This window comes from Diachasma alloeum, unplaced genomic scaffold (genome assembly GCF_001412515.2).
Source record: "Diachasma alloeum isolate Michigan unplaced genomic scaffold, Dall2.0 Dall_scaffold_00661, whole genome shotgun sequence".
Lineage (NCBI taxonomy): Eukaryota > Metazoa > Arthropoda > Insecta > Hymenoptera > Braconidae > Diachasma > Diachasma alloeum.
This window is the reverse complement of record NW_021680793.1, coordinates 1278-26782: the sequence shown is the minus strand read 5'-3', so window position 1 is coordinate 26782 and position 25505 is coordinate 1278. Positions and strand designations below refer to the sequence as shown.

Sequence of the window (25505 nt, the reverse complement as noted above, 5' to 3'; positions counted from 1 at the left end):
GACGCACGGGGTGTTGTAGAATCGATTTTCGGAATGACTACATCCCCCATTTTATTCCCATCAGTTATACCAGATCCCTTTGATAAATANCATTACGCAATTAGTGCGGAAAGCAGGCGGTTACTCACGAGGGCGGCGCAGCCTGCTGTCCGCATTGAAGAAAAAAGATCAGTTTTATTTAAAAAAATAATTATAAAAAAGTGTGATTTAAAAATTATGCGGAACTTCTGAAAAAAAAAATTAATTATATTCATTAAATATGTAGTTCAAAAAACGTAAAGTATTTTTAATTGAAAAAAATTAATTATAATAATTACAAAATACAATTTTCAANCATATTTCCAAAGTGAGTTTTTCGGGGGCTATATCACACTTGATCAGAAAATCACACAATTCCTTGAAAAAGGGGTTCTGTTTTGTAGTACATGCAGTGAAGGAACTAGGATCAGGACGTGGTAGTCGAGCTTTCCGTCGTAAGGCTGCGAGATGTCCCCGTGAATTTTCGTGACGTTCAACACTCGTTAATGTCAGAGTAGGACGCGCCCAACATTTCAAACATATCAGCTGCGCACCCACCACCTCATAGTGGTTCGGTGGAATTTGAAGCTGTTGTGAAATATTCCGCCACCGTTGATTAACATTAACTCTTGCCCTCGGCATCAGTTCTTATTTCTCTTCAAATGGGGGTTACGCGAGACTGGCTTTATTTGACATTCTCTTCAGTACGTGAACAAATTCAGGGTACATTTGAAACAATTGAAAACGGACTGAAAACTGCGGTAGATTTCATAGAACATTTTGATCGATTTGATGTTAGAAACTGAAGGAAAACAGGAATGGAGAAATCTGAGTACAAAGAGTGGAGTTGGTGCAACCCATTAGGGTTCACACCAATCGCTCTTCAATTCATCATTTTGGTCAACGAATTGATGATTTTTCGAAAAACAATGAGTTAAAAATGCGAATTTTCGACAAATAAAAATGTATTGAAATACCGGAAGAACTGCTGAATCTTTTTTGCTGAGAATCTGATCAGGTTCAAGTAACCTGAAGACGCCAGCACACAGACATAATTGCTAACCCACGCACTGAGACGCACATTCATAAAGAAGTTGAAGGAAATAGTGAAATAGTATTTTAAACGATGAGCGTCTAAACGTGCTCATTAAAATGCTCATTGACACACGAGTGATGGTGATTTCTGCAATGCACAACGTGTGCCAAATGCCGGTTGACGCACGGGGTGTTGTAGAATCGATTTTCGGAATGACTACATCCCCCATTTTATTCCCATCAGTTATACCAGATCCCTTTGATAAATAGTAGAAATGAACATGATTTTATTGAAATGCAACACAATTACTTAATGAATCAATACGAACTAATATGAAATACCAAACTCCATGTACTCGACTTTGAAATTACTGCCTTAAAATTTGAAGTATCCATAAATCAGAGTAATATATCACACGAAACCTTCTCAGCAGCAGTCACACGATCACGTTAATCGAATGCTCAATTACTCAATGCATAACCATCAGAATACGACCCCAATTTTTCTCGTGAACTCTCAGATTATCCTTACGCCTAAATGTTTTTTTGAATTTGTGACATACGTGGAGCCTTTCTTGAGAATGGATTTGACGATGGCGAATGAGGAGTGAATTTTGTGAAAATTTCTTGTGGCATTTTTTACATTCATAAGGCTTTTCACTACTATGTACTCGATTGTTCACTTTCAAGTGATAAGCCGTGCTGAAATGTTTGTCGCATAATACACAATTGAATGATTTATCAGCGTCATGAACTCTTGCGTGTATGCGTAGAGCAGCTGCGCTTTTATAAATTTTTTCACACCGATCACAGCTGAATTCCAGCTGGTTCACAATATTAATATCATTCTTCGTATCTGAGTGTTGCGTACGAACATGAATATACAATTGCCTCTTGAAATGGAAGGTTTCCTCACACCATGTACACTCGTGTAACCGTAAATTCAAATCAAAGTTTTCGTGGTCAGAGAGGTCAGATGCTTTACGAAAACACTGATCACACGTGCTGCACTTATGCAATGACTCAGCAATATCAGTATGGCGAAGGGAGTGACTTCGCAGATCAGAAAATACAGAGTTTCATATTCACACTTTTCGCATGTGAATATTTTCCCCGAAACATGTATTTTAAGATGCCTCTTCAGATCACGCATCAGTCGAAATGTAGCTAGACAGGATTCACATTCGTATTCTGTCCCAACTGATGGTGATTTGTATTCACGGTCTTCTGTTTGTTTCCTCTGTCACCGAGTCTGCAATTGGCAACAGTCCATATTCATCCTCTTCAACATATGTTCGATTCGTAGCATCGTGATCATCATCCTCGTAAAACATAACAGCCTCTTCATCCTCTATACGTTCAGGACTTTCTGGATCTTCAATCCACTCGGCTGCTGTGCCCGTTGAAATATCTACTTCATCCGCTGCCTTTGCTTGAATTCTGTCTTCGCTTTCTCCATGGCACTGTTGAAAATGTATTTGTTTATCCAATTAGATATCAAATAATTTCATTCATCCATCGATCTATTAAATTCATTTCTGAACTTGAAATTCAACATCAATGTAGTTGCTCCAGCTTCATACTACTCATTATGATTACCTCACTGACATCTTCAGTTGATGATTCCTCTAACGCAGAATGTTCAGCTGCTGATAACCGTGCATATTCATCCTATTTAGAAGGCTTGTCATCTACAGCATCTTCATCGTCATTTCCGCAAACCATGGCAGCCTCTTCGTCGCCCACGCTCTTGGTCGTCTCGTGATTTTCAATCCACATTTCAACTGCGCCCATTGAAATGTCTATCTCATCATTGGGCCCGGTGTGGCATGTATCTTCGCCCTNGGCGCAAATTTGTTCGGATGTAGTAGTTCTTGATGTAGTTCTTTCACTTGAATCGATAAACACACACTCATTTTGGCACGTAATTGTTGATTTTCACCCTCGATTCCAAATATACTGATGAATGGCTGCTGCCGGCTCAAACATATTCGGCACATGCTGTCGAAACAATCCATTTTATCCTAACTGAGAAAGTCAATGACACATTGGAGGTGTATTAAAGGTTGGAAAAATTCCGGTTACCAAAAAAAAAACGGAAAAACATGTTTCTCTTGCTAACATCTTCAGTCAATTGATTATCTCATGTTTTAATAGGAAGAATATTATCCCACTTTACGTTTCATCAAATAGAACTCCATTCCCGTCGTCCTGTATTCCCAATAGTTCAACTTGAGCAGTAATTCTGCATTGTGTCAAGCTAGTTAAATATATGCGACTATTTATTCCACGTAAAAGTTCCTGCTTGAAAGGCTGATTCGGAGGAGGGAGAAATTTTCTATCGAAATGCTAATTGAAGAGAATTTCTGATTGAGATTTAGTTTATTCAATTTGTCAGTTGCAGCATTTACAAGAGAAGGACACAATACCTCGGCAGTTGAATAATATTAATGTTCATATCAGATACTGATTTTATATAAGTTTACATTGTCTAGCATAGGACGATTCATAGTGAATTCATCAAGTGGACGATCCAACAGGATGCCACTTAAAACTTCCCAACGACAACCAAAATGATTTTTTTCAGTATTCCCAGAAGGATTCTACCTAAGACACTCAGAAGGATACCTAGACTGATTGTTTCCAGCAGTCCCAACACGATTCTCCCCAGAATACTCAGAAGGAGACCTAGAAGGATTTTTGCCAGCAGTCCCAACAGGATTTTCCTATCAGTCTCAACAGGATTCTATCTAGGACACTCACAAGGACACTTAGAAGGATTTTTGCCAGCAGTCCCAACAGGATTCCACCTGGGACACTCAGAGGGACATTTAGCAGGATCTTCCCCAGCAGTCCCAACAGGAATCTACCAAGGACACTCGGAAGGACACCTAGAAGGATTTTTCCCAGCAGTCTCAACAGGATTCTACCTAGGACACTCAGAAGGACACCTAGAAGGATTTTTCCCAGCAGTCCCAACAGGATTCTACCAAGGACACTCAGAAGGACATTAAGAAGGATTTTTCCAATCAGTCTCAACAGGATTATACCTAGGACACTCAGAAGGACACCTAGAAGGATTTTCCCCAGCAGTCCCAACAGGAATCTACCAAGGACACTCGGAAGGACACCTAGAAGGATTTTTCCCAGCAGTCTCAACAGGATTCTACCTAGGACACTCAGAAGGACACCTAGAAGGATTTTTGCCAGCAGTCCCAACAGGAATCTACCAAGGACACTCAGAAGGACATTAAGAAGGATTTTTCCCATCAGTCTCAACAGGATTCTACCAAGGACACTCAGAAGGACATTAGGAAGATTTTTTCCAATCACTCTCAACAGGATTATACCTAGGACACTCAGAAGGACACCTAGAAGGATTTTTCCCATCAGTTCCAAGAGGATTCTACCAAGGACACTCGGAAGGATACCTAGAAGGATTTTTCCCAACAGTCCCAACAGGATTATACCTAGGACACTCAGGACACCTAGAAGGATTTGTTCCATCAGTTCCAACAGGATTATACCTAGGACACTCAGAAGGACACCTAGAAGGATTTTTCCCAGCAGTCCCAACAGGAATCTACCAAGGACACTCGGAAGGACACCTAGAAGGATTTTTCCCAGCAGTCTCAACAGGATTCTACCTAGGACACTCAGAAGGACACCTAGAAGGATTTTTCCCAGCAGTCCCAACAGGAATCTACCAAGGACACTCGGAAGTACACCTAGAAGGATTTTTCCCAACAGTCCCTACAGGATTCTACCTAGGACACTCGGAAGGACACCTAGAAGGATTTTTCCCAGCAGTCTCAACAGGATTCTACCTAGGACACTCAGAAGGACACCTAGAAGGATTTTTCCCAGCAGTCCCAACAGGATTCTACATAGGACACTCAGAAGGACATTAAGAAGGATTTTTCCAATCAGTCTCAACAGGATTCTACCTAGGACACCCAGGACACCTAGAAGGATTTTTCCCAGCAGTCCCAACAAGAATCTACCAAGGACACTCGGAAGGACACCTAGAAGGATTTTTACTAGCAATCCCAACAGGAATCGATCAAGGACACTCGGAAGGACACCTAGAAGGATTTTTCCCAGCAGTCTTAACAGGATTCTACCTAGGACACTCAGAAGGACACCTAGAAGGATTTTTCCCAGCAGTCCCAACAGGAATCTACCAAGAACACTCGGAAGTACACCTAGAAGGATTTTTCCCAACAGTCCCTATAGGATTCTACCTAGGACACTCGGAAGGACACCTAGAAGGATTTTTCCCAGCAGTCTCAACAGGAATCTACCAAGGACACTCGGAGGGACACCTAGAAGGATTTTTCCCAGCAGTCCCAACAGGATTTTACCAAGGACACCCAGAAGGATTTTTCCCATCAGTCTCAACAGGATTCCACCTAGGACACTCAGAAGGACACCTAGAAGGATTTTTCCCATCAGTTCCAACAGGAATCTACCAAGAACACTCGGAAGGACACCTAGAAGGATTTTTCCCAACAGTCCCAACAGGATTATACCTAGGACACGAAGGACACCTAGAAGGATTTGTTCCATCAGTTCCAACAGGATTATACCTAGGACACTCAGAAGGACACCTAGAAGGATTTTTCTCAGCAGTCCCAACAGGAATCTACCAAGAACACTCGGAAGTACACCTAGAAGGATTTTTCCCAACAGTCCCTATAGGATTCTACCTAGGACACTCGGAAGGACACCTAGAAGGATTTTTGCCAGCAGTCCCAACAGGATTCCACCTGGGACACTCAGAAGGACATTTAGAAGGATTTTCCCCAGCAGTCCCAACAGGAATCTACCAAGGACACTCGGAAGGACACCCAGAATGATTTTTCCTAGCAGTCTCAACAGGATTCTACCTAGGACACTCAGGACATTAAGAAGGATTTTTCCCATCAGTTCCAACAGGATTCTACCTAGGACACTCAGAAAGACACTAAGAAGAATTTTTCCCATCAGTTTCAACAGGATTCTACCTAGGACACTCAGAAGGACACCTAAGAGGCTTTTTTCCAGCAGTCCCAACAGGTGTCCACCTAGGACACATTCCAGGATGGCTATAGTTATCCTCTCCAACATCTCCAATAAAATAAATTCACCTAGGGTGAATCTAAGAGGCTGTGGAGTATATTGCCGGGAAAATTATGTGAATATAGTGTGGCAATGTACACTATTTTCACATAATTTTCCCGTCATTTAGGACAGGGACTCTATTTATCAATTCGATACTATAATTATAGATCATCCCATTCCCCCCCTCTTTACACCCGAATAAAATTTCAAGTATTTGAAAAAAAAAGAAGAAAAAACATCAATTTCAGAAAATTAAATCAAACGCAACCTCCAATTTTCTGACATTCCAGTTGTTTTGTTTTTTTTTTTCATTGTTCGATTCAGGCACGGCACCCCCATGATTTTAGCGACACAAACTTCCGGGCCCTGATAATCACATTCGTCAGATATAGTAGATTAGGCGATAATAGTAGATTATGTCATTAGGCGATTATAATTCTCGCCTTCGGCTCGGATTATAAAGCCACATTCGCCAAATAATACTTTTATCGCCGTGTGGCATACAATACTTTATGTCATTGGGCCCGAAAACCGCGATCTAATCGAGCGAAGCGAGTTTAGAATCGCGGTTTATCGGGCCTAATGATATAAAGTTATTTTTACGGTTCTTCAAATATGAAGCTTCAAATTAAGTTGATTATACATGAAAAAAGGTAATCAAATGAATTTGTTTAATTATACAGGAAAAAAGTCTATATGCCACTTTATCAAAGTTCCAAGATAACATAGCCCGAGCATCATTCTTTCATTTGATTTCTACAAGAAATTCCATAAAAAATGTAATACAACAGATGGGGTGGCGGAAAATTTCCTCAAATTGTGAAAATCCACGGAAATTTCAGAGCCTTAAATTGAGCAAATAATTTCATTTGTCTAAAAATTTCTGGGAAGGTTCCAAAGGTTCGTTAGATAGAACAAATGATGGATGTTTATAGGAGATCCGGAACATGTACAAATTCCGTTAGAGTATCAAATTTATACCGATGCCCGACTGGAATTTAAATAACTTCCAACAGATAATATGTATTTATTCAAGTCCCAAATAAATTTCATATTCCTCCCGATACTTATGAAAGTCTGGGGATATAAGTGGGTGTTATGTCTACTCTCGGAAGAAAAATGGGAGCTTCATGAATTCAGAATGGAGTTGACAATTTCTCTCGATATTTGATCGATATAAAACAAATTACGGAATAAATTGGGAATTTCCACAATCTCGGAAGAAGCAAAGAAGCTGTATCGAAACAAATTCCGGATGAAAGAAAGAAAAGAAAAAAATGGGCGTTATATTAATTTAATTCTGAAATTCTTCCGATACTATAATAAGTATGTAAATAAATTCCAAGATAGGAATGAGTTTTTCCCACATTGTCGCGACAAATATGTAATGAAGTTGGGATATTCACAATCTCGAAGAAAAAAAGAAATTGCATCCATCCCCAAAAAATCCCGAATTTTTCTCGATACATTAGAGGAACATAAATAAATTCTATGATAAACATTTTTTCCTACTTTCGGGAGAAGTAGGAGATTGAATGCATTCAATTACGAATTTTTTTCGACACATAATAGGTAAGGGAACAAAATGGCAAAATGTATAGCAAGACAAAATGAGCCCCTCGTAAAATTTGAGGTTTTGCACAAATAAATTAAGAAATAAATAAATTAATAAATTAATTCCTCTACAGTTATTGATAAAAATTTTTCATCAATAAATAGATTGGGTATTTTACCCAATTTTGAGTAGATTTAATAAATATGTAATTTAGCAGATCTGCGTCAAATCAACAGGTCAAAAAGCTGATACTGGGGATGTTCTTCTCAATTTTTATTCAAAAAGTTGGCCATGCGACGAAAATTTTCAGGAAAAAACAATTGAAAAACATTAATAATTGAGTGAATAATCTTTTTTTTTAATTACTCGTTTTTAAAAATTAATTTTTCTTGTTTCAAATTGATCTCAATATCTCGGCGGGGTTTGAAGCTATCAAATCGCCCTTTTACACACTAAAAAACAAGAAACAATCTTCAAAATGAGACGTCATGCCCTTTAGTGATACGGTCATGACCTTTAGTGATACGCAGTTTAAATGAGAAAATTTGTTTTTTTCAGTCGTTAATTAGTCAAAAATGCATGTTTATTTAATCTGAAACTTTCACCAAAAATCGTCAATAAAAGAAAGAAAATTTTCATGCCAATTAAAGTCAGTTTTTTTGCAGTCCATTCTTTGCACACAAAATAGGTATATAAATAAGTTACAAGACGACTTTATTTATATAATAAACATTATTCCGAAATATGTTTATATGCTTATTATGCACCGGAAAAAAACCTAAAATTTAGTGAACAGAACTTTCATTTTCCCTTTACAGTAAGGAAAAAATATCTCGGAATTTATTTATGATCCTATCATTTATCAAGAGACATTCGGGACTTTTGCGGACTGATGCACCTTTCTTTTTGCGCGATTGTGAAAATCCCCCATTTATCGTGTAACTTGTTTTGTGCCGATCAAATATCGGGAGAAATTGGGAACTTTATTGTACATCCACCAAATTCCCATTTTTCTCTCGAAAGTAGAAATAACACCCACTTATATCCCCAGACTTTCATAAGTTTCGGGAGAAATATGAAATTAATTTGGGATTGAATAAATACATATTATCTTTCGAGAGTTATTTAAATTCCATTTGGCCACCGGTATAAATTTGATATTCCAAAGGATATCAATCAATATTATACATATCAGCGATCTTTCACAAATATCCATCATTTATTCCATTTAATGATCCTAACGCGGATAGACAAATTTTTAGCCAAATGAAATTGTTTGTTGAATCTAAAGCTCCGAAACAGCCACGAATTTTGAGAATTTGGGGACATTGGTATTTGAGGACATTTTCCACCGCCCAACCGAAGTCGGTAGCCGAGTGCGTGGGCTAGACCAGGGATGACCAATAATATTAGATTTTGACAATGTTAAGAAGGATTATCTCCTTATATTGTTCAAAGTTTAACTATATTTAACAAATTTAAAATATTATAGAATTTAATAACTAAATTTTCCGATTAATGGTGAATAAAATTTTTGATAATATCGAAATGTAATTTTTAGTTTTAGGTAATTCTAAATTTAGGTACTCAATTTTCGATCATCGAAATAATCGTCAATCTTCCTACCTAAATTATTGGTTAATAGAATATTTCAAAATTTGGATGTACAAATTGATGATTAATTTAATATTTAAAAGTTTGAGATTTATGTTAAAAATTAACCACTTCACAATTTAACGGTAATTATGATTGATGTAGATGTCTATCACTGGGCTAGACGCAAGTCTAGTGAACGGAAAGTTGAGAGTTCGAACCCAAGTGGCATCAAATTTTTCAACTTGAGGCTCCGGCGAGCGGGAGGTTGCCAATAGAGTAACCGCCTATACCGACATGGGTTTCCTGTGGTTTCCTATGCTACTTCCATGTTCTACAGGAGTGCGAATGCGATACAATGTAGAATCCACAGCTGCATGCATAGAGTTAGATAGACGTGTCGAGTGAGACCGGGAAGGGATCCGGACGCCGTAAAAAAAAATTTACACAACTGATTGAAAAAGAAATATAATTCAGTTGAACAAAATAAAATACAACGACAAATGATACACGATAGAAGAGAATGATCCTATATGAAGATAAAAGCAATTTCCCACTCTTATTTATATTTAATAATTTTTTTTACCAAAAAACTTTAGTCTCTTCATTACTAGATAGTGTAGTACTTGAAGTTTTTCTGTTCATAAAAATCAACAATTATGAGAGAAAAAATAATTCAAGATCCCACATCCACAAGGGGTCCGTTACCTGTTAAAGTAGTTTGAATAAACTCCAGTTGAGTCATTGAGTGGAACGAGAAAAAATAAATTCAAAAAGTCCAAAAAATAATTTATTCATCATTGACAATTTTTCCCATGAATTCTAACTTCGATGAGCGTAAGAAATTAATCTTCTAAATTCTGTCTTCAATAATTTTTTTAAACAATAGTCGCTCGGTTGACTGGGGCGATCCGATCAGTGGCAACCCTGTACATTCAAAAATATTCCCCTGTCGACGGCATGGCCAGCGTTTAATTTTTTCCTTAACTTCGAAGTTAATTTTCTCCTCTGCATTATTTTTGCAGTCCTAAATTATCGTTGACAATACTAGATTGTCGATTCAGCGCAAACTCAACCAAAATGTTTCTATCATTATTAGCTTTCGTTTGGAATTTATTTTAGATTTAAATGTTCAAAACTCGAGGTATGTTTATACTACTTCAAGGCGATTTCTCTATTACAGACTATTCTAGGTCTCAGAAATTGAAATTCCCCATACAGTGTGTTCGAACAATTTCAGTGTCTAGGAGGATTCCACAACGTTTAACCTCACTTTTTTCGTGTTCTTTTTTCAAAATAACAATAAAAAAGAGCTGAGCAATCTGATGAGCGCAATTTTTTCATTAAAAAAAATATATTTTTTCCTTGTATGTCAGCGAAATTTCAGAATTTTGTCACTTTGTTTTACGGAGCTATGTAGATTTTGTAGATATTTCGTATAAAGAACAGATGTTTATTCTTGTAAAATTTTCTCGTGCACGAGACATCTAACCAATCTATAACTTTCACTGAACTTTTTTACCCTCAAATTTATGCAATTAATATTTCTTCATATTGTTCATCCTTAGCAGGAAAAACGAAGAAGAAATTTGCGAAGAACATTAAATTGAAAAACATGATGAATTCGTAATTATTTTTGGACTAAATATTTAATTTCACTTTTCAATGAAATGCTTGCGTTCAACAAATCTACACTACGCAGTAAAAAAAAAATTCCCAACAGACGTCAATTATACAAGCGCTGTAGAGATAGTAGATAAGCACCTGTTCAATCGATCAAATTATCAGCTGCTGTCAAATGATGCATGATACGTGATATAAAAAATATGGATATTTGGGGGAGGTGAAACTGAATATTTTTCCTGGAACGGAAATACATTTCGCACTAGAGTTCAAAAATGAGATCGCCGATTTTAATAGCTGAAATTGATTGCGCGCTGTTTAAAATATGGAAAAAACAACTAAATAATTGTTACGTTATGTAAAAAGCGCAGATGAAGAGACGTGGAACCTTCCTATGAAGGATACGTTTCCTTAACCCTTTAAAGAGTAACAGAATGCCCTTAATTTTCCAAATTTTTGTACAAATTTCCTGCCGAAAGTTATCGATATTTTTACAAATCAAAGCACATTAATCTCCAGGAGATGATGATGAAGATCAATGTGCTTTGGATGCCAAGAATATTAGTAACTTTGCGCAGGAAATGGCCTTCTGTTACCTCTTAAAATAAATTCCAACATCCCCACTCTATAGTCGTCAATGTGGAATGCCGGCGTCCCCACTCCAGCGTCCTACTACCCTTTTCACGTTAGAGGATTAATGGGAGACTACTATGAGCTTTGAAAATCGAAGGATATTGGAGTGAGAGTTCTCATGCATTGAAGATTGATTACATATTACATATTACATATGTCTAACAACCAATAATTAGTGCCAAAAAATTCAATTGTTTATTGTTCGTTTGCTCCGCAGACGCCTAAAATGTTAAAAATAGTCCAGGGCCTCCAATTTTTGAGCTACAGTGGTTTTTTTTCAAAAATTTTGAAAAAAAATGTGTACAGTAACAATTATGAATTCGTCTTTCGAAATTCGACTCCTACACAGCTAATTTCATTTTATTTAATATAAAAATTGGCGTTGTTCATGTAAAATAGGCTGAAAAATGATCCTTAAAATATTAAAAATATATTCTCGATTCTTTCGGAAATATTTTTCGGGCTATTTTACATGAATGGTGCAATTTTTTATTGAAAAAATAACGAAATTAGCTGTGTAGGAGTTCAACTTCAAAAAACTAATTCGGAATTGTTATTGCACACATTTTTCTGAAAATTTTGAAAAAAAAACCTCTGTAGCTCAACAATTGGAGGCCCTGGACTATTTTTAACATTTTACACGTTTGCAGTTTAAACGCACAATAAACAATTCGTTTTTTTTACACTAATTATTCCTTTTTAGAAATATATAATCGATCTTCGATGTATGAGAAATCTCATTCCAGTAGTTCGCGACTTTTAAAACTCATAGTATTCTCCCCTTAAGAGAAATGACTGAATCACACTCCCCTTTTGATGAAGTAGATTCAACTCATTTCTTAACATTTTTCAAAGTATTCTCTATTCTCCATAAATTTTATAGATTCAGCCCCTACAGCGTACAGTCGCTTCGAAGTTTTCCTCTTACCGTTGGAGCATGAGGGAGGTCCTATCATTTCCATGTAAATACAATTTCAGTCAGTTTTTTCTCTTCACCTCCTAATTCAGAAAATTCAATTATGTTCGCGGACATTTAATCATCCTTCCACCTGTTGATCCTCCACATATAATTCCATTAACAACCTCAAAAATCTCCTGAGCAGATATTCTCAGTTTTGATATTAGTTACTTTTCTTAATTATTCGAAGGACTAAAAAAGGAGTGAATCTCAGGAACTATCAAAAAAGTGAGCCTTTCAATAATATTACTCGTGTGTAATCATGTGATCAATTATTTTTTCCATTGATCGACATTTAATAAATTAAAAAAATACGGCCCAGTCGTCCAGAAATCAGGGGTTTCCGCTGCGTTCAACTATTTCTTAATTCACTTATTCTTTGTTTTGTTATTGTCACTTCAAATAGTTTTTTACTGCTAATTAAATCATTCTTGAAAGTATGGAAGCCATCATATCCCCATTTAGGTGATTCTTTTATTTTAGATTCTACCACGAAACTCGAATTTCCCTTAACCGTCCAGCAATTAACCTGTTCACATTAGTATAAATAGACTCCAGTTGAGTTGCTGCGTGTAACGAGGAAAAATAATTTTGAAATGCTCAAAAAAATAGTTATTCTTCATTGATAATTTTTTATATAAATTCTGAATTTGACGAATGTGAGGAATTAATCCTTCAATTATTCATACTTCAATAATTTTTTTAGTCAGCGCTTAACCAACAGAATGCTGCCACTTCTACATAACCCTATTTCGAGGCACCCAAAATAGTACATTAGAGTACAAGGGCACAAATTTCGTTTTCAACGAATGTGTGTACAGACCTCGCCTTCGGCTCGGCCTGTAAACTACACATTCGTTGAAAACGAAATTTATTACCGAGTGCTCTCTAATATTTTATGTCAAGTCGTACAGAAGTCGAGTTTTGAGCAGGCTGCGCGAAGCGCAGCGTGCAATAAACTCGACTTATTGCACGGCGCGACATAAACAAATTATTATGACATTGAAGTTTGTAGATTGCAAAGAGAGAGAATTTTTGACATTACATATCTCGCGAGGAATTGGCAATATCTGTGAAAAATCAAATTCAATGAGTCGGGTATGAAAAAGTTTGAAAGTGGTGGTTCTCGGATTTGTTGAAACATGATATAAAATTAATAATTAGGCCATTATACTAAAGAGAGATTTGTGAAAAGCAATCAACACGGAATAACTATTGCTAGAATTTGTCTATTAAGAAAACTCAAAATGTCGCAATTGGAGCTTAATAGAATCTCATTGCGGTATTTTTTCATTTTTCGTTTTTTGTACCCGCGCACAACATATTCGCTGATGTGCAATAGAACTTTGGCAAGCTGTAGTGTACGTATGAGGGCTCAAATTGAAAAAAAAAAGTCACGTTTTAAAAATAAAAAAATCTTCTTGCAACAATTTTTAGAATTTTTTTTTAACGTTTCATCTATATTTTATGCAATGTTTATTTTCGTGGAGATCATTAACATTGAATACCTCTTAAAATAATCCGTCAATTTTGACAATACTGTCACAAAATCCGAATCATATTGATATCTCAATGTGACTATCGTCGGCAATGAAATGCCGTCGTGCCAATGTTGAAAATCCGAATAATTTGGAAAACAGATGTGTTCAATACTGAATACCTCCCATGAAAATAACGATATCGCGAGAAATTACATGATAGGTTCAACTAGTCTCCGACTATTCACGTGAGTTTCGTTGTTTGTCTTATTTTGAATCAAATTTGAAGCTTTAAACGACAGGATAAATGTTTATATACTTGGGACGTTACTTGAATAGGGAATGCTTATAAAAAAAGGATACTAGAAATAGAAATTGAATTTTTATGATAAAATCCTATAAACATAACAAAATTTTACACTTTGAGAATGGAAAATCAAATAGAAATTAATTATTTTTTTAAACAATGAGAAAGGCAGTATTAGGATCATTTTACATTTTGTAAATATTTCCATTTCCAATCATTCTTGTATAAATTCTCAAATTCGATTGAATGAGAACCATCGTATACACAAATCACATTCGAAATTAAAATTTTCATCTCTCAATTCTGCTTCTTTCAAATTTAAATAGTCTAGGCACGAAAATTCTGCCCATCTCTCGCACCTCTTGCATTGTACCCAAGTTTTGCTCCAACTCCTCGCCTCGTCTCGCCCACAATATAAACAAAGGTCCCTCACATTCGATGAATTCTCTAAAATACCCTCTCTGATTTCCTTTCGTTTATCATCTGGATTGAAATTAGCAATCTGATCGATATTTCCAGACAGAATTTGATCGATGAAGTGAAATACGAAAATTGCACAATTATAACCATCGTGTTGTAGTGGATGAGGAGGAACTTTCGTAGACCATTGTCTTTTACATGTAGGAAAAACCTGCAAATCAACAATTAATTAATTTATGTAAGTTAAATAATTCACGGAGATCTTAGTCCGTTGTACCTTTTGGTAGCACTTGACGAAATNCAAATTATTATGACATTGAAGTTTGTAGATTGCAAAGAGAGAGAATTTTTGACATTACATATCTCGCGAGGAATTGGCAATATCTGTGAAAAATCAAATTCAATGAGTCGGGTATGAAAAAGTTTGAAAGTGGTGGTTCTCGGATTTGTTGAAACATGATATAAAATTAATAATTAGGCCATTATACTAAAGAGAGATTTGTGAAAAGCAATCAACACGGAATAACTATTGCTAGAATTTGTCTATTAAGAAAACTCAAAATGTCGCAATTGGAGCTTAATAGAATCTCATTGCGGTATTTTTTCATTTTTCGTTTTTTGTACCCGCGCACAACATATTCGCTGATGTGCAATAGAACTTTGGCAAGCTGTAGTGTACGTATGAGGGCTCAAATTGAAAAAAAAAAGTCACGTTTTAAAAATAAAAAAATCTTCTTGCAACAATTTTTAGAATTTTTTTTTAACGTTTCATCTATATTTTATGCAATGTTTATTTTCGTGGAGATCATTAACATTGAATACCTCTTAAAATAATCCGTCAATTTTGACAATACTGTCACAAAATCCGAATCATATTGATATCTCAATGTGACTATCGTCGGCAATGAAATGCCGTCGTGCCAATGTTGAAAATCCGAATAATTTGGAAAACAGATGTGTTCAATACTGAATACCTCCCATGAAAATAACGATATCGCGAGAAATTACATGATAGGTTCAACTAGTCTCCGACTATTCACGTGAGTTTCGTTGTTTGTCTTATTTTGAATCAAATTTGAAGCTTTAAACGACAGGATAAATGTTTATATACTTGGGACGTTACTTGAATAGGGAATGCTTATAAAAAAAGGATACTAGAAATAGAAATTGAATTTTTATGATAAAATCCTATAAACATAACAAAATTTTACACTTTGAGAATGGAAAATCAAATAGAAATTAATTATTTTTTTAAACAATGAGAAAGGCAGTATTAGGATCATTTTACATTTTGTAAATATTTCCATTTCCAATCATTCTTGTATAAATTCTCAAATTCGATTGAATGAGAACCATCGTATACACAAATCACATTCGAAATTAAAATTTTCATCTCTCAATTCTGCTTCTTTCAAATTTAAATAGTCTAGGCACGAAAATTCTGCCCATCTCTCGCACCTCTTGCATTGTACCCAAGTTTTGCTCCAACTCCTCGCCTCGTCTCGCCCACAATATAAACAAAGGTCCCTCACATTCGATGAATTCTCTAAAATACCCTCTCTGATTTCCTTTCGTTTATCATCTGGATTGAAATTAGCAATCTGATCGATATTTCCAGACAGAATTTGATCGATGAAGTGAAATACGAAAATTGCACAATTATAACCATCGTGTTGTAGTGGATGAGGAGGAACTTTCGTAGACCATTGTCTTTTACATGTAGGAAAAACCTGCAAATCAACAATTAATTAATTTATGTAAGTTAAATAATTCACGGAGATCTTAGTCCGTTGTACCTTTTGGTAGCACTTGACGAAATTATTGACACGCGTTTTATCAGTTCTCCTCATCACATCAGTCGCTGGATCCATAAAGTACAGTATGGACTGTGTGACATCAACGTAAATCAAAATCCAATGTTTATTGTCAATATTGCAGGGGAGGTAAATCACAGATTTATCTTTCCAAGAGTCTTGCAGTTGTTTGTAGAAATTGGGTGGTAGTGGTTGACCGTTCATTTGAGTCCCTTTAATGATAAATGTCGCAACACCACAGCAAACATAAACCACTCTTCTATCAGCCGATGAAGACCTTATCTTGATCGCTGCCCAGTAATCAATTATATCATTGCTAAGCCAAGCCTTCCCGAACAGTGGGTTGTATTCTCTGGATGTAATGGAGATGTCCATGGCGAGGTTCTCTGAACTCATTGAAGGCACAAAAAACTTCCGCGGGGGCTGAGGGTAATAGTAATATTGTGGGTTTCCAATAGTTTGATTCTCCCTGAATATCAACTTCCTGTGAACTTGCTGCTCTGCGATTTTCTTGAATTCTTCCCCTTCTTCATAGGTTTTTCGCGTCTTGTTACGTTGGGATGGTCCACGGTTCCAATATTCCTCAGATTCCTCATTATCAGCTTCGTTGATCCGCCTCGTTGTGCGTTTTGTACAACCTTTCGGAGCAGGTAATGCCAATTGCTCGTAAACTGCTTGCAAATGATTGTGGGTTTTTGCGATAAACCTCGACGCCTTGAGATTTTTTTCATTTTCTAGTTTCGTCACTTTGAAATGGTTCTCCGCAGAAGTGTTGACGAAATGTTTATGGTCAGGGCTCACTAGAACTGACCAGAGTGGTGCATAAGGAAGCAGCTCTTTCATGAGATATTCAGCAAATTCGACTGATTGGTATTTATTGACATTTCCTCGCCCCTGAGAGTTCCCAATAATAATCTGGACTTCCTGACGAATGGGGTAGAAAAAGTGATAGAAGGGACTCCTTTGATACATGGCTTTGCTCTGTGCTACAACATCGTCGGTTTCATGTTTCATCACTTTAAGAACGTGAGCGATCTCCGGTTCTAGAGGCTTTGCCGATTGCGCGAGTTGAGTGAAAGCAGTGGTCATCTCATCAGTTTCAATCTGAGACTCTAAGATGGTGAAGAGTGCTCTAATATTCCTACTTATGGCCTGCAAGTCACTGCTATGGGAGATCACTGCCATGGCCTCCAGATACAATTTTATCCTCTTCTCATCAATTTTCCTACCATGTAGCCATCTTGAGACCATTTTCATAATGTGAGAATAACAAAAATAATGTCGGATTATGTGATCTGGTAAGGGTATATCATTTTGGATTTGATTATAGACTAGTTGCAGGTAATCCAACACTATCAGGCCATTCCAGGCTCTCATCAACGCGTTTACATTGGCCCACGACCAATCTGTGACGAAAAATTTAAACGGGGGTCACGTCACTCCATAATCTTTCCAATAATCCCTGATGCGTCTGCAGAAGTCTCTGATCGAGTTCGCGGTGTGATCATTCGTTATATATTCCAGCAGAGGAAAAAGTTTATGGTCAATATTTACGATGCCAGAATAATAATACACTTTTTTGGAATAAGAATCTGTTTTCCTAACTACACAGCCAGTTGCATCCCAATAAACAGTCGAATCCGGATTGCGTTTCAAGAAAGTGATTTGTTCTTGACATCCTAAATAGATTTTGAAGGGTGCAATAAATTGCCGTATGTAAGGGTGATTGCCACCCGCTTTGGCAATGCTCAAAACAGCATCAGCTACATCATTTGGATGACAGTCAGATTCACACATTTTTTCAGATTTTGCTTTTTGGATAACACTAAGAGAATGCGTGAATTTGTAATTTCCCTCTTGTTTTGCTAGTGACATCCATATTGAGAATGAGCTCCTCATGAATTGTATGAGGCTTCAAAAATTTTAATTTTTCTTTGAGTTTCTCTCGCTCTTCCCCTCGTAATTGATACGCAATCGGCTCATTGTGTTCACATTGATCAGGGGTGGTGTAAACGTAAATTTGAGTGCAAAACTTTTGGACCTTACCAATAAATTTAAAATGTTTCGAGCCACTTGGTTGCTTGCATGAAGCAAAATTCGAGAATTTGTCAGTGTTCTGTTCTTTGTGCCCTTTGAATTGTAAACTGCACGTGATTTTTAAAGTATCTGGTAATTTCATCCTCAAAATACTATGCACTCGCTCGAAGAACAATTTACCATCGAGGAGAATATCCTCATTGTTCAAAGCAAGTGAACCAACGTAGTGATAATCTCGTCGTTTGAGCGTCCTTCGAATTGTTGTTGTATTAAATTCATTGTCGGACTCTGAGGCTGAAATACCACTTACTTCACTAGCTAAAAATTCTTCTGAACCACAATCACGTATTTTGGCACTGCACTTCGGAATTTTCTGTTCTTTTTGCTTCAATCGTTGGAGTACTTGTGTTTTGAAACCTCGATCATCTTTTGTTCAAGCAAAGAATAAATTAGTACGGAATCTTCCTCGAGCCCGTTTACGAATTTTTAAATAATCACAAATTGGACCAAACACTCCTTTAACAGTGGGGCCGGCACCCAACTCAGAACGCCTCTTTGTACAAGACAACAGAGCTTCAATTGCTTCTTCATAATTGAATTTCATCTGTGTCCTTTATTCTCTCAGTCGCGTCGATAACAATTTATTTACTTCAATCAAAATTGTCGTAATTACAGGATACTCAAGAAAAGATATTCACGAACTTCGAGAGAATGAAATACAGTCGTTTGCAAAGAACAAATGAACAATGGCGGGTTGGGAGAGGGGAGGGAAGCGCATTGTCGTGAGGTTTTTGAACACATAATTCGTAAGAGTAATAAAGAGCAATACCAAATTTTCAAGAAACAAAGAATGTTAACAAAACATAAAGGATAGACTCCCGGTTCTATTTGAAAACCTTATAGATGGCGCCACGGAAGCTGCAGCACGCATGGAATTGTCCTTTCGAATGACACAGATGCGTTATGCTCTATGATGGTTAAGGCTGTTCGACACCCCTTTAGCCAAAATTGACGGTTTTTTTTGTTCCTGGCAAATTATCGATCGGATTGACGCGAAAAAATATAACGTTTTTGCGTCTTGTCATTATTTAATGGCTCGCGAAGTTTCGTGGTGGTGCGATTATTTTCATACATTTTGTTTAGTTTTACGATTCTTTTTAAAAGTTTATAAAAAACGCAGGAACATATTCGCACCGACTTGAAACTCCGTGATTCATTACATAATGACAAAATACAAAAACTGTATATTTTTTCACGTCAATCCCATTGTAAATTTACCAGCAAAATGAAAAAAATGTGAATTTTGGCGGGAAGGGCGTAGAACATCCTTACGTATGATATAATTGAGGTTCAACATACATAAGTTACCCATGCAAAATTAGTTTTCCTATGTTTAGCAACAATTTCGTTTTTTTTTATGGGTGGTAAAAAAGAAATCATGAAAGTCACGAAAAATAGAGAATTCCATCATAACCTTTCACTCCACCCCACCATCATTATTATTATTATTATTATTATTATTATAATCATCATTATTATTATTATTTCTGTACAAGATATTCTCTGTTTTTGGCATGTTTCCGTCGAAATCTTCGGATTTTCAACATTGTTACGACGGCCTTTCATTTTCGAAGACAGTCACATTGAGATATCAATATGATTTGGATTTGGTGGCAATATTGTCAAAATTGACGGATTATTTTCAGAAATATTTAATGTTAATGATTTCCATGAAAGTAAACATTGCATAAAATATAGATGAAGTGTTAAAAAAAATTCTAAAAATAGTCGCAAAAAGATTTTTTTATTTTTAAAACGTGACTTTTTTTTTTAATTTGAGCCCTCATAGGTGCACTACAGCTTGTCAAAGTTTTATTGCACATCAGCGAATATGTTGTGCGCGGGTACAAAAAACGAAAAATCACAAAATATCGCAATGAGATTCTATTGAGCTCCAAATGCGACATTTGGAGTTTTTTAAATAGACGAATTCTAGCAATAGTTATTCCGTGTTGATTGTTTTTTTACAAATCTCTCTTTAGTATAATAGCCTAATCATTAATTTTATATGACATTTCAACAACCCGAGAACTATCGCTTTCAAACTTTTTCATACCCGACTCATTGAATTTGATTTTTTACAGATATTGCCATTTTCTCGCAAGATATGCAATGTCAAAAATTCTCTCTCTTCGCAATCTGCAAACTTCAATATCATAAATTATTTATTATTAATGATTTAGCAACCGCTTCCGATTATCAAAGAAAACTTCTTCCGTGGGCTATTCTGCGGCCATATCCAGCAATAACTAACACAATTCATCGAAAACTCTTCAGGGCCAAATTGATTTATCTACAATAATCAACAAAATACAATATCACAAATAAATATTTCAAGATGGGGTAAATATTGTAAAATAATAAAAATTTAAAACAAAATTTCATTCACCAAGCTTACCTAATCTGTTCCATCTATATTAAAAAATATCCTCACCAGCAAATGACATAAATCTGTCATTTGTAGTGTTTCTAACCTAAAAAATAAAAATTGGACTTCACCCTCAAAAATTATCTCTTTATCACAATTATCGTCCTGGAATTCGTACTTAGCGCAATTCCACTTCAGTTTATTTTCCAAAAAAGGTTATAGTAAAGTTATAGTAAAAAAAGTTATAGTAAACTATATGGTGAACAGGCATTTACTATGTGTTAAAAAAGTATTAGCTCAAGTGAGACTCCCAACGATCCACTGTTGTTTTGTTAGCCACATCTCAGGAATCGTAAAAATAAATTTGAATGGTCAATGTTATTGTTGCACAAGTGGAAAGAATGAAACGCCAAGTCACTTGATATTTGAATGCACTGCATTCTCTGAAGAACGCTTAAAATACCTTTCTCATATGTTCCAGGACTGCCTGAACCCAGACAATCCAAACTCCGATTTTTTTCGGGTTATTGAAACTCGTTCCTCCTATTGTGAATCCTTTTATTATTTTATGAGCGGTATGTTAACGTTGAGACAGAGAATTTGGGATACGCAGAATAAGGATTGGGGAGTTGACTGATACAGAGCAAATTAATTATAGGGAGTGTATGTATGTTAGCTATAAAGATGTAAGTAATCGCAAAGAAAATAAAGAAAGACAACTCGAGCCAATCGATTGCAATCTGAATGGAAGGAATGATTTTGTCTGAATGGAAAATACCTCTGTAAAAATAAGCCTAGACTATTGGAGAAGCACAACTATAACTATGCCAAAATTTGTACTATATATACACTATTATTGTACCCCTCTGATGGGATCTTTGAATCTCTTGAATAAATTACTACTACTACTACTTCAGTTTATTTTCCAAATTTAAACGAATTAGAATCATCAAAATTTAATACCAACTGAAAAACTCATAAATGAATATGGTATACAAATCCTGACCTATTTAACCGAAAGACTTTTGCTATAGTCATCACTAGGTTGATTACCATTATTATCAAGTTGTGAGAAAGTTCAAATCATATTTCCTAAGTCATCAAGCCAGACATATTCAACCAATAAATCAAGTACCAAAAAGTATAAAATTTTCTCCAATTTTAGTCACTATTTAAACCTGATTAATCTGTCATAAGAATTCCCTAGTTTTTTCCTGTCATTCACAAAATTTACAGTTCTATCATTGTATTTTTTAATATAAAAAATGTCAAGTATATCTAATTTTCGATTGTGTTAGTTATTGCTGGATATGACTGTAGAATGGCCCAGGGAAGGGTATTTGTTTGATAAATAATTTATCACGTAAAATTGACACAGACAATAATTCTATGGGCATAGAATTTTTATAATTTTTTTCTGATTTTCATGATTTTTTCGAGATGTTGATCTTCTCCCTAACCTTAAAACATTCATTTTCTCACAAGACTGTTATTTTGACACTTCTCAATGAATCATTATTAATGATACTAAAAACTGCCGATTGATCACAAACTTGGCCAAAATGTTTCTCTTTATATTAAGTGGCAATGGTACTTACCATCGGAGTAAAAATTGGATTCCAAGTTTATTCGTCGTCAGACGACTATTTAGCAAAACCCTAATTCGCACGTCATCAATAATTTTGGTATCTATAGTATAAAAATTTGGGTTTTGCTAAATAGTCGTCTGACGACGAAAAAACTTGGAATCCAATTTTTACTCCGATGATAAGTACCATTGCCTCTTAACTCCCGTTTATAATTTATTTAAAAATTTGAGTTATATTTATACTACTTTAATATTTATTTTCAGTAGACGGAATTATCAACCAACAACATATGTATTTTCACATTCCCTTCTAGAGCTAATCATTATTAACATACATGAAGAATTGGGCATATCAGTGATAACCTTGCAGTTTTTATAATTTTTTCATAGGAAATGATCGCTGAAATTTTTCCTCAAATCCAGCCAATAATCCCTGAATAAGCTGAATAACGTCAATTCAACGCAAATTTCCCTGAAAAGAATTAAACATTTTGTTTTTAGCTCATGATTTCTGATGAATTATCACCATTTGAGATATTACTGTTTTTCTCATCTGTTCTCAATATTCGCATAACCGAAAGTGGAATTTCTCAATGACGTAAGAGGAAAAGAAAAATAATATTTTCGTGACAAACAAACAAGAAAAGAGAAGACAAAAATAAATTTGGATGTAACCTCGATAGTTACAGTTCTCGTTATGTATATTCTTATGGACATATCAGTGATGTTTGCCAGGGACGAGATCCGCGTACAACTTCTATCTAGAAACTAATGATCTCTTTCTTACAAAAAAGTTCCAAAATGAGAAAACCGTCAATGGAATTTCTTGAATAAAAATGGCTGAAACAAATACAGTCCAGACAGCTAAAAAAATTTAATTCACCTGAACAGTTAAAAATTCCGACTATGTGGCATTTAAATGCAGAATATAGTGACTAATTATTCCCTCGACAATAAATGCCTCCTCGCACTCTAATGCCCCCACTAGCTTTCAATCCCCCTCTTTCTTCATTATTTGGTCCAAAAATCTGCAACATATGGAACGGAAAAACATCGATACCACCTCCTCCAATTCTCTGAAAACCCGGCACTTATTAATAAAAACAACACCTCATAATTAGCACCATCAAATTCAATAGTGAAACCCTCGAAAATCTAATTTTCAGAGCGAGAATCGCCTCGTGCCGCCGAGCATATGTATGAATTTCATTCACATGTCCTTTCACTTTCCCTACAAGAAGCAAACAGCTTATCGAGTGGTGGTGTGGATAGCATTAAAATACAAGTAGAAGAAAAAAATGATGAACGACAAAAGAAAAGCGAAAAAGATCGTCTGCTGCTACCCTTGAATACATACAATATGCTATTTGTATCAAAAATATTGTTATATTTTTAATTGTAAATTATGATGGCTGCTCGATAAAAAATAAAAAATGTGAATGGATGTCACAATATTACATAATTCAGTGTTGGACCCTTTCGATAATTACTCACATTCCACTTTTCATGGATAATCTGAAAAGATTTACAATATCCACAAATTAATGAATGACTATTCCTTTAAAAAATGGTTAATTAATGGAGAAGTCGAAAAGATGAAACGGACGGAAATAGTAATTCACAATGATTGTCACTCCTCCATTTCCCTCAAATTCCTCGGTAATGGCTGTACTATGATACTATCAAATTTCTCCGGATTCTCAATCGAAATATGGTCAATAAGTCTCCTGACACACGCATGAATGATCAATACATATGCGTTATGACACTGATACAATAGAACTCGTGAGAACGCGAATCGTGCCATTCAATGACATTTAAAGTATCTCCAATGAATTATGATGAAGCATAATCCAACATTGTAAAAAATAACTCACCCGATTTTTGAGAAAATCCTCGATAGCTCGTTGGGCGGAATCAGTTAATTTAACGAATATAAGAGACTTATTCTCGTGAAAATTGTTGTGCGATGACAAACCATACTGGACACCTGCCACCAGCGCCGCCATTTCTATCTTGATTCTCTCACGCCGAAAGACCAGCTGACGTCGGCTAGTCAATTAAACACTCAGATTTTTTCTTTTTTTCCTCGTTTATATCAGTCAATTATCCTCGTTGAATCCATTCACAATCACCGAATAACTAAATTATCGATGAATTAATGGAGTTTGAATAATGATGAGGTTAATGTAACAACTGTAGCTCCCAATGGGTGACGATGGGAACTTGAAAAACCGTTTTTTTCGCAACACGTCTCACAAGATTCAAAATTTTTTTCCTTTTTTATGTACTGATTTTTGAACACTTTATTCTCTTCGATTGATTATGTACGTTATTAGACTAATTTCACGCACTTTCCTTCGTCTTTAAACCACTCCTACCCCCCTGTCGTACTTCACCTGCTGGCAGATCTCCACCAGACGACTTTGATTCACAATATTTCCCTTCTGATCCACCATAAAAAAAGAAAAGGTTTTCCCGTTGATTACATATTCATGACGTTTTAATGAACTTATTTCTCCATTTCTCGATGAAGGATAGATAATTATTTTTAGGTTTCTTTACAGCTCTTCACTGTTTCAAATGAGATGTTGGAAACACAGAGAAAGGTCTGCTGTGTCGTGTACGTAAGAACACTACACAACTACAGACTTTCGAACGGCCACCTGGTGGGCGGGGTCACACAACGCCAAAGCTACCCGCGCCAATAAGTAGACGACTCACCGTAGTATTCGAATGGTGGTCGGAATACAAGTTTAATATAGTATAGACGGATACAGAAAGGAGAAGAATGATTGTGAGGACATCTAGGATATTTGTTGTAACTGTCAGCCTTTGAATTGCGTTTATCGATAAATTCTTTTCATTAAAAAAAAAATCGCGAAGTTATCAGAATGCCACCAGTATCATTACAA

General features: G+C 35.8%; 1 protein-coding gene across 1 annotated transcript in view; it reads right to left on the bottom strand.

Annotated features, from left to right (window-relative positions):
- The window catches only part of LOC107044017 (RNA polymerase II elongation factor Ell), a 135326-nt gene extending 110105 nt beyond the window's left edge, over positions 1-25221 (bottom strand). Inside the window, exon 1 of the mRNA XM_015265746.1 lies at positions 24468-25221. Within this exon, the coding sequence (XP_015121232.1) occupies positions 24468-24599 (132 nt within the window). The 5' untranslated portion in view covers positions 24600-25221. The remainder of the gene's footprint in view (positions 1-24467) is intronic.
- Between the last annotated feature and the right edge of the window lie 284 nt (positions 25222-25505).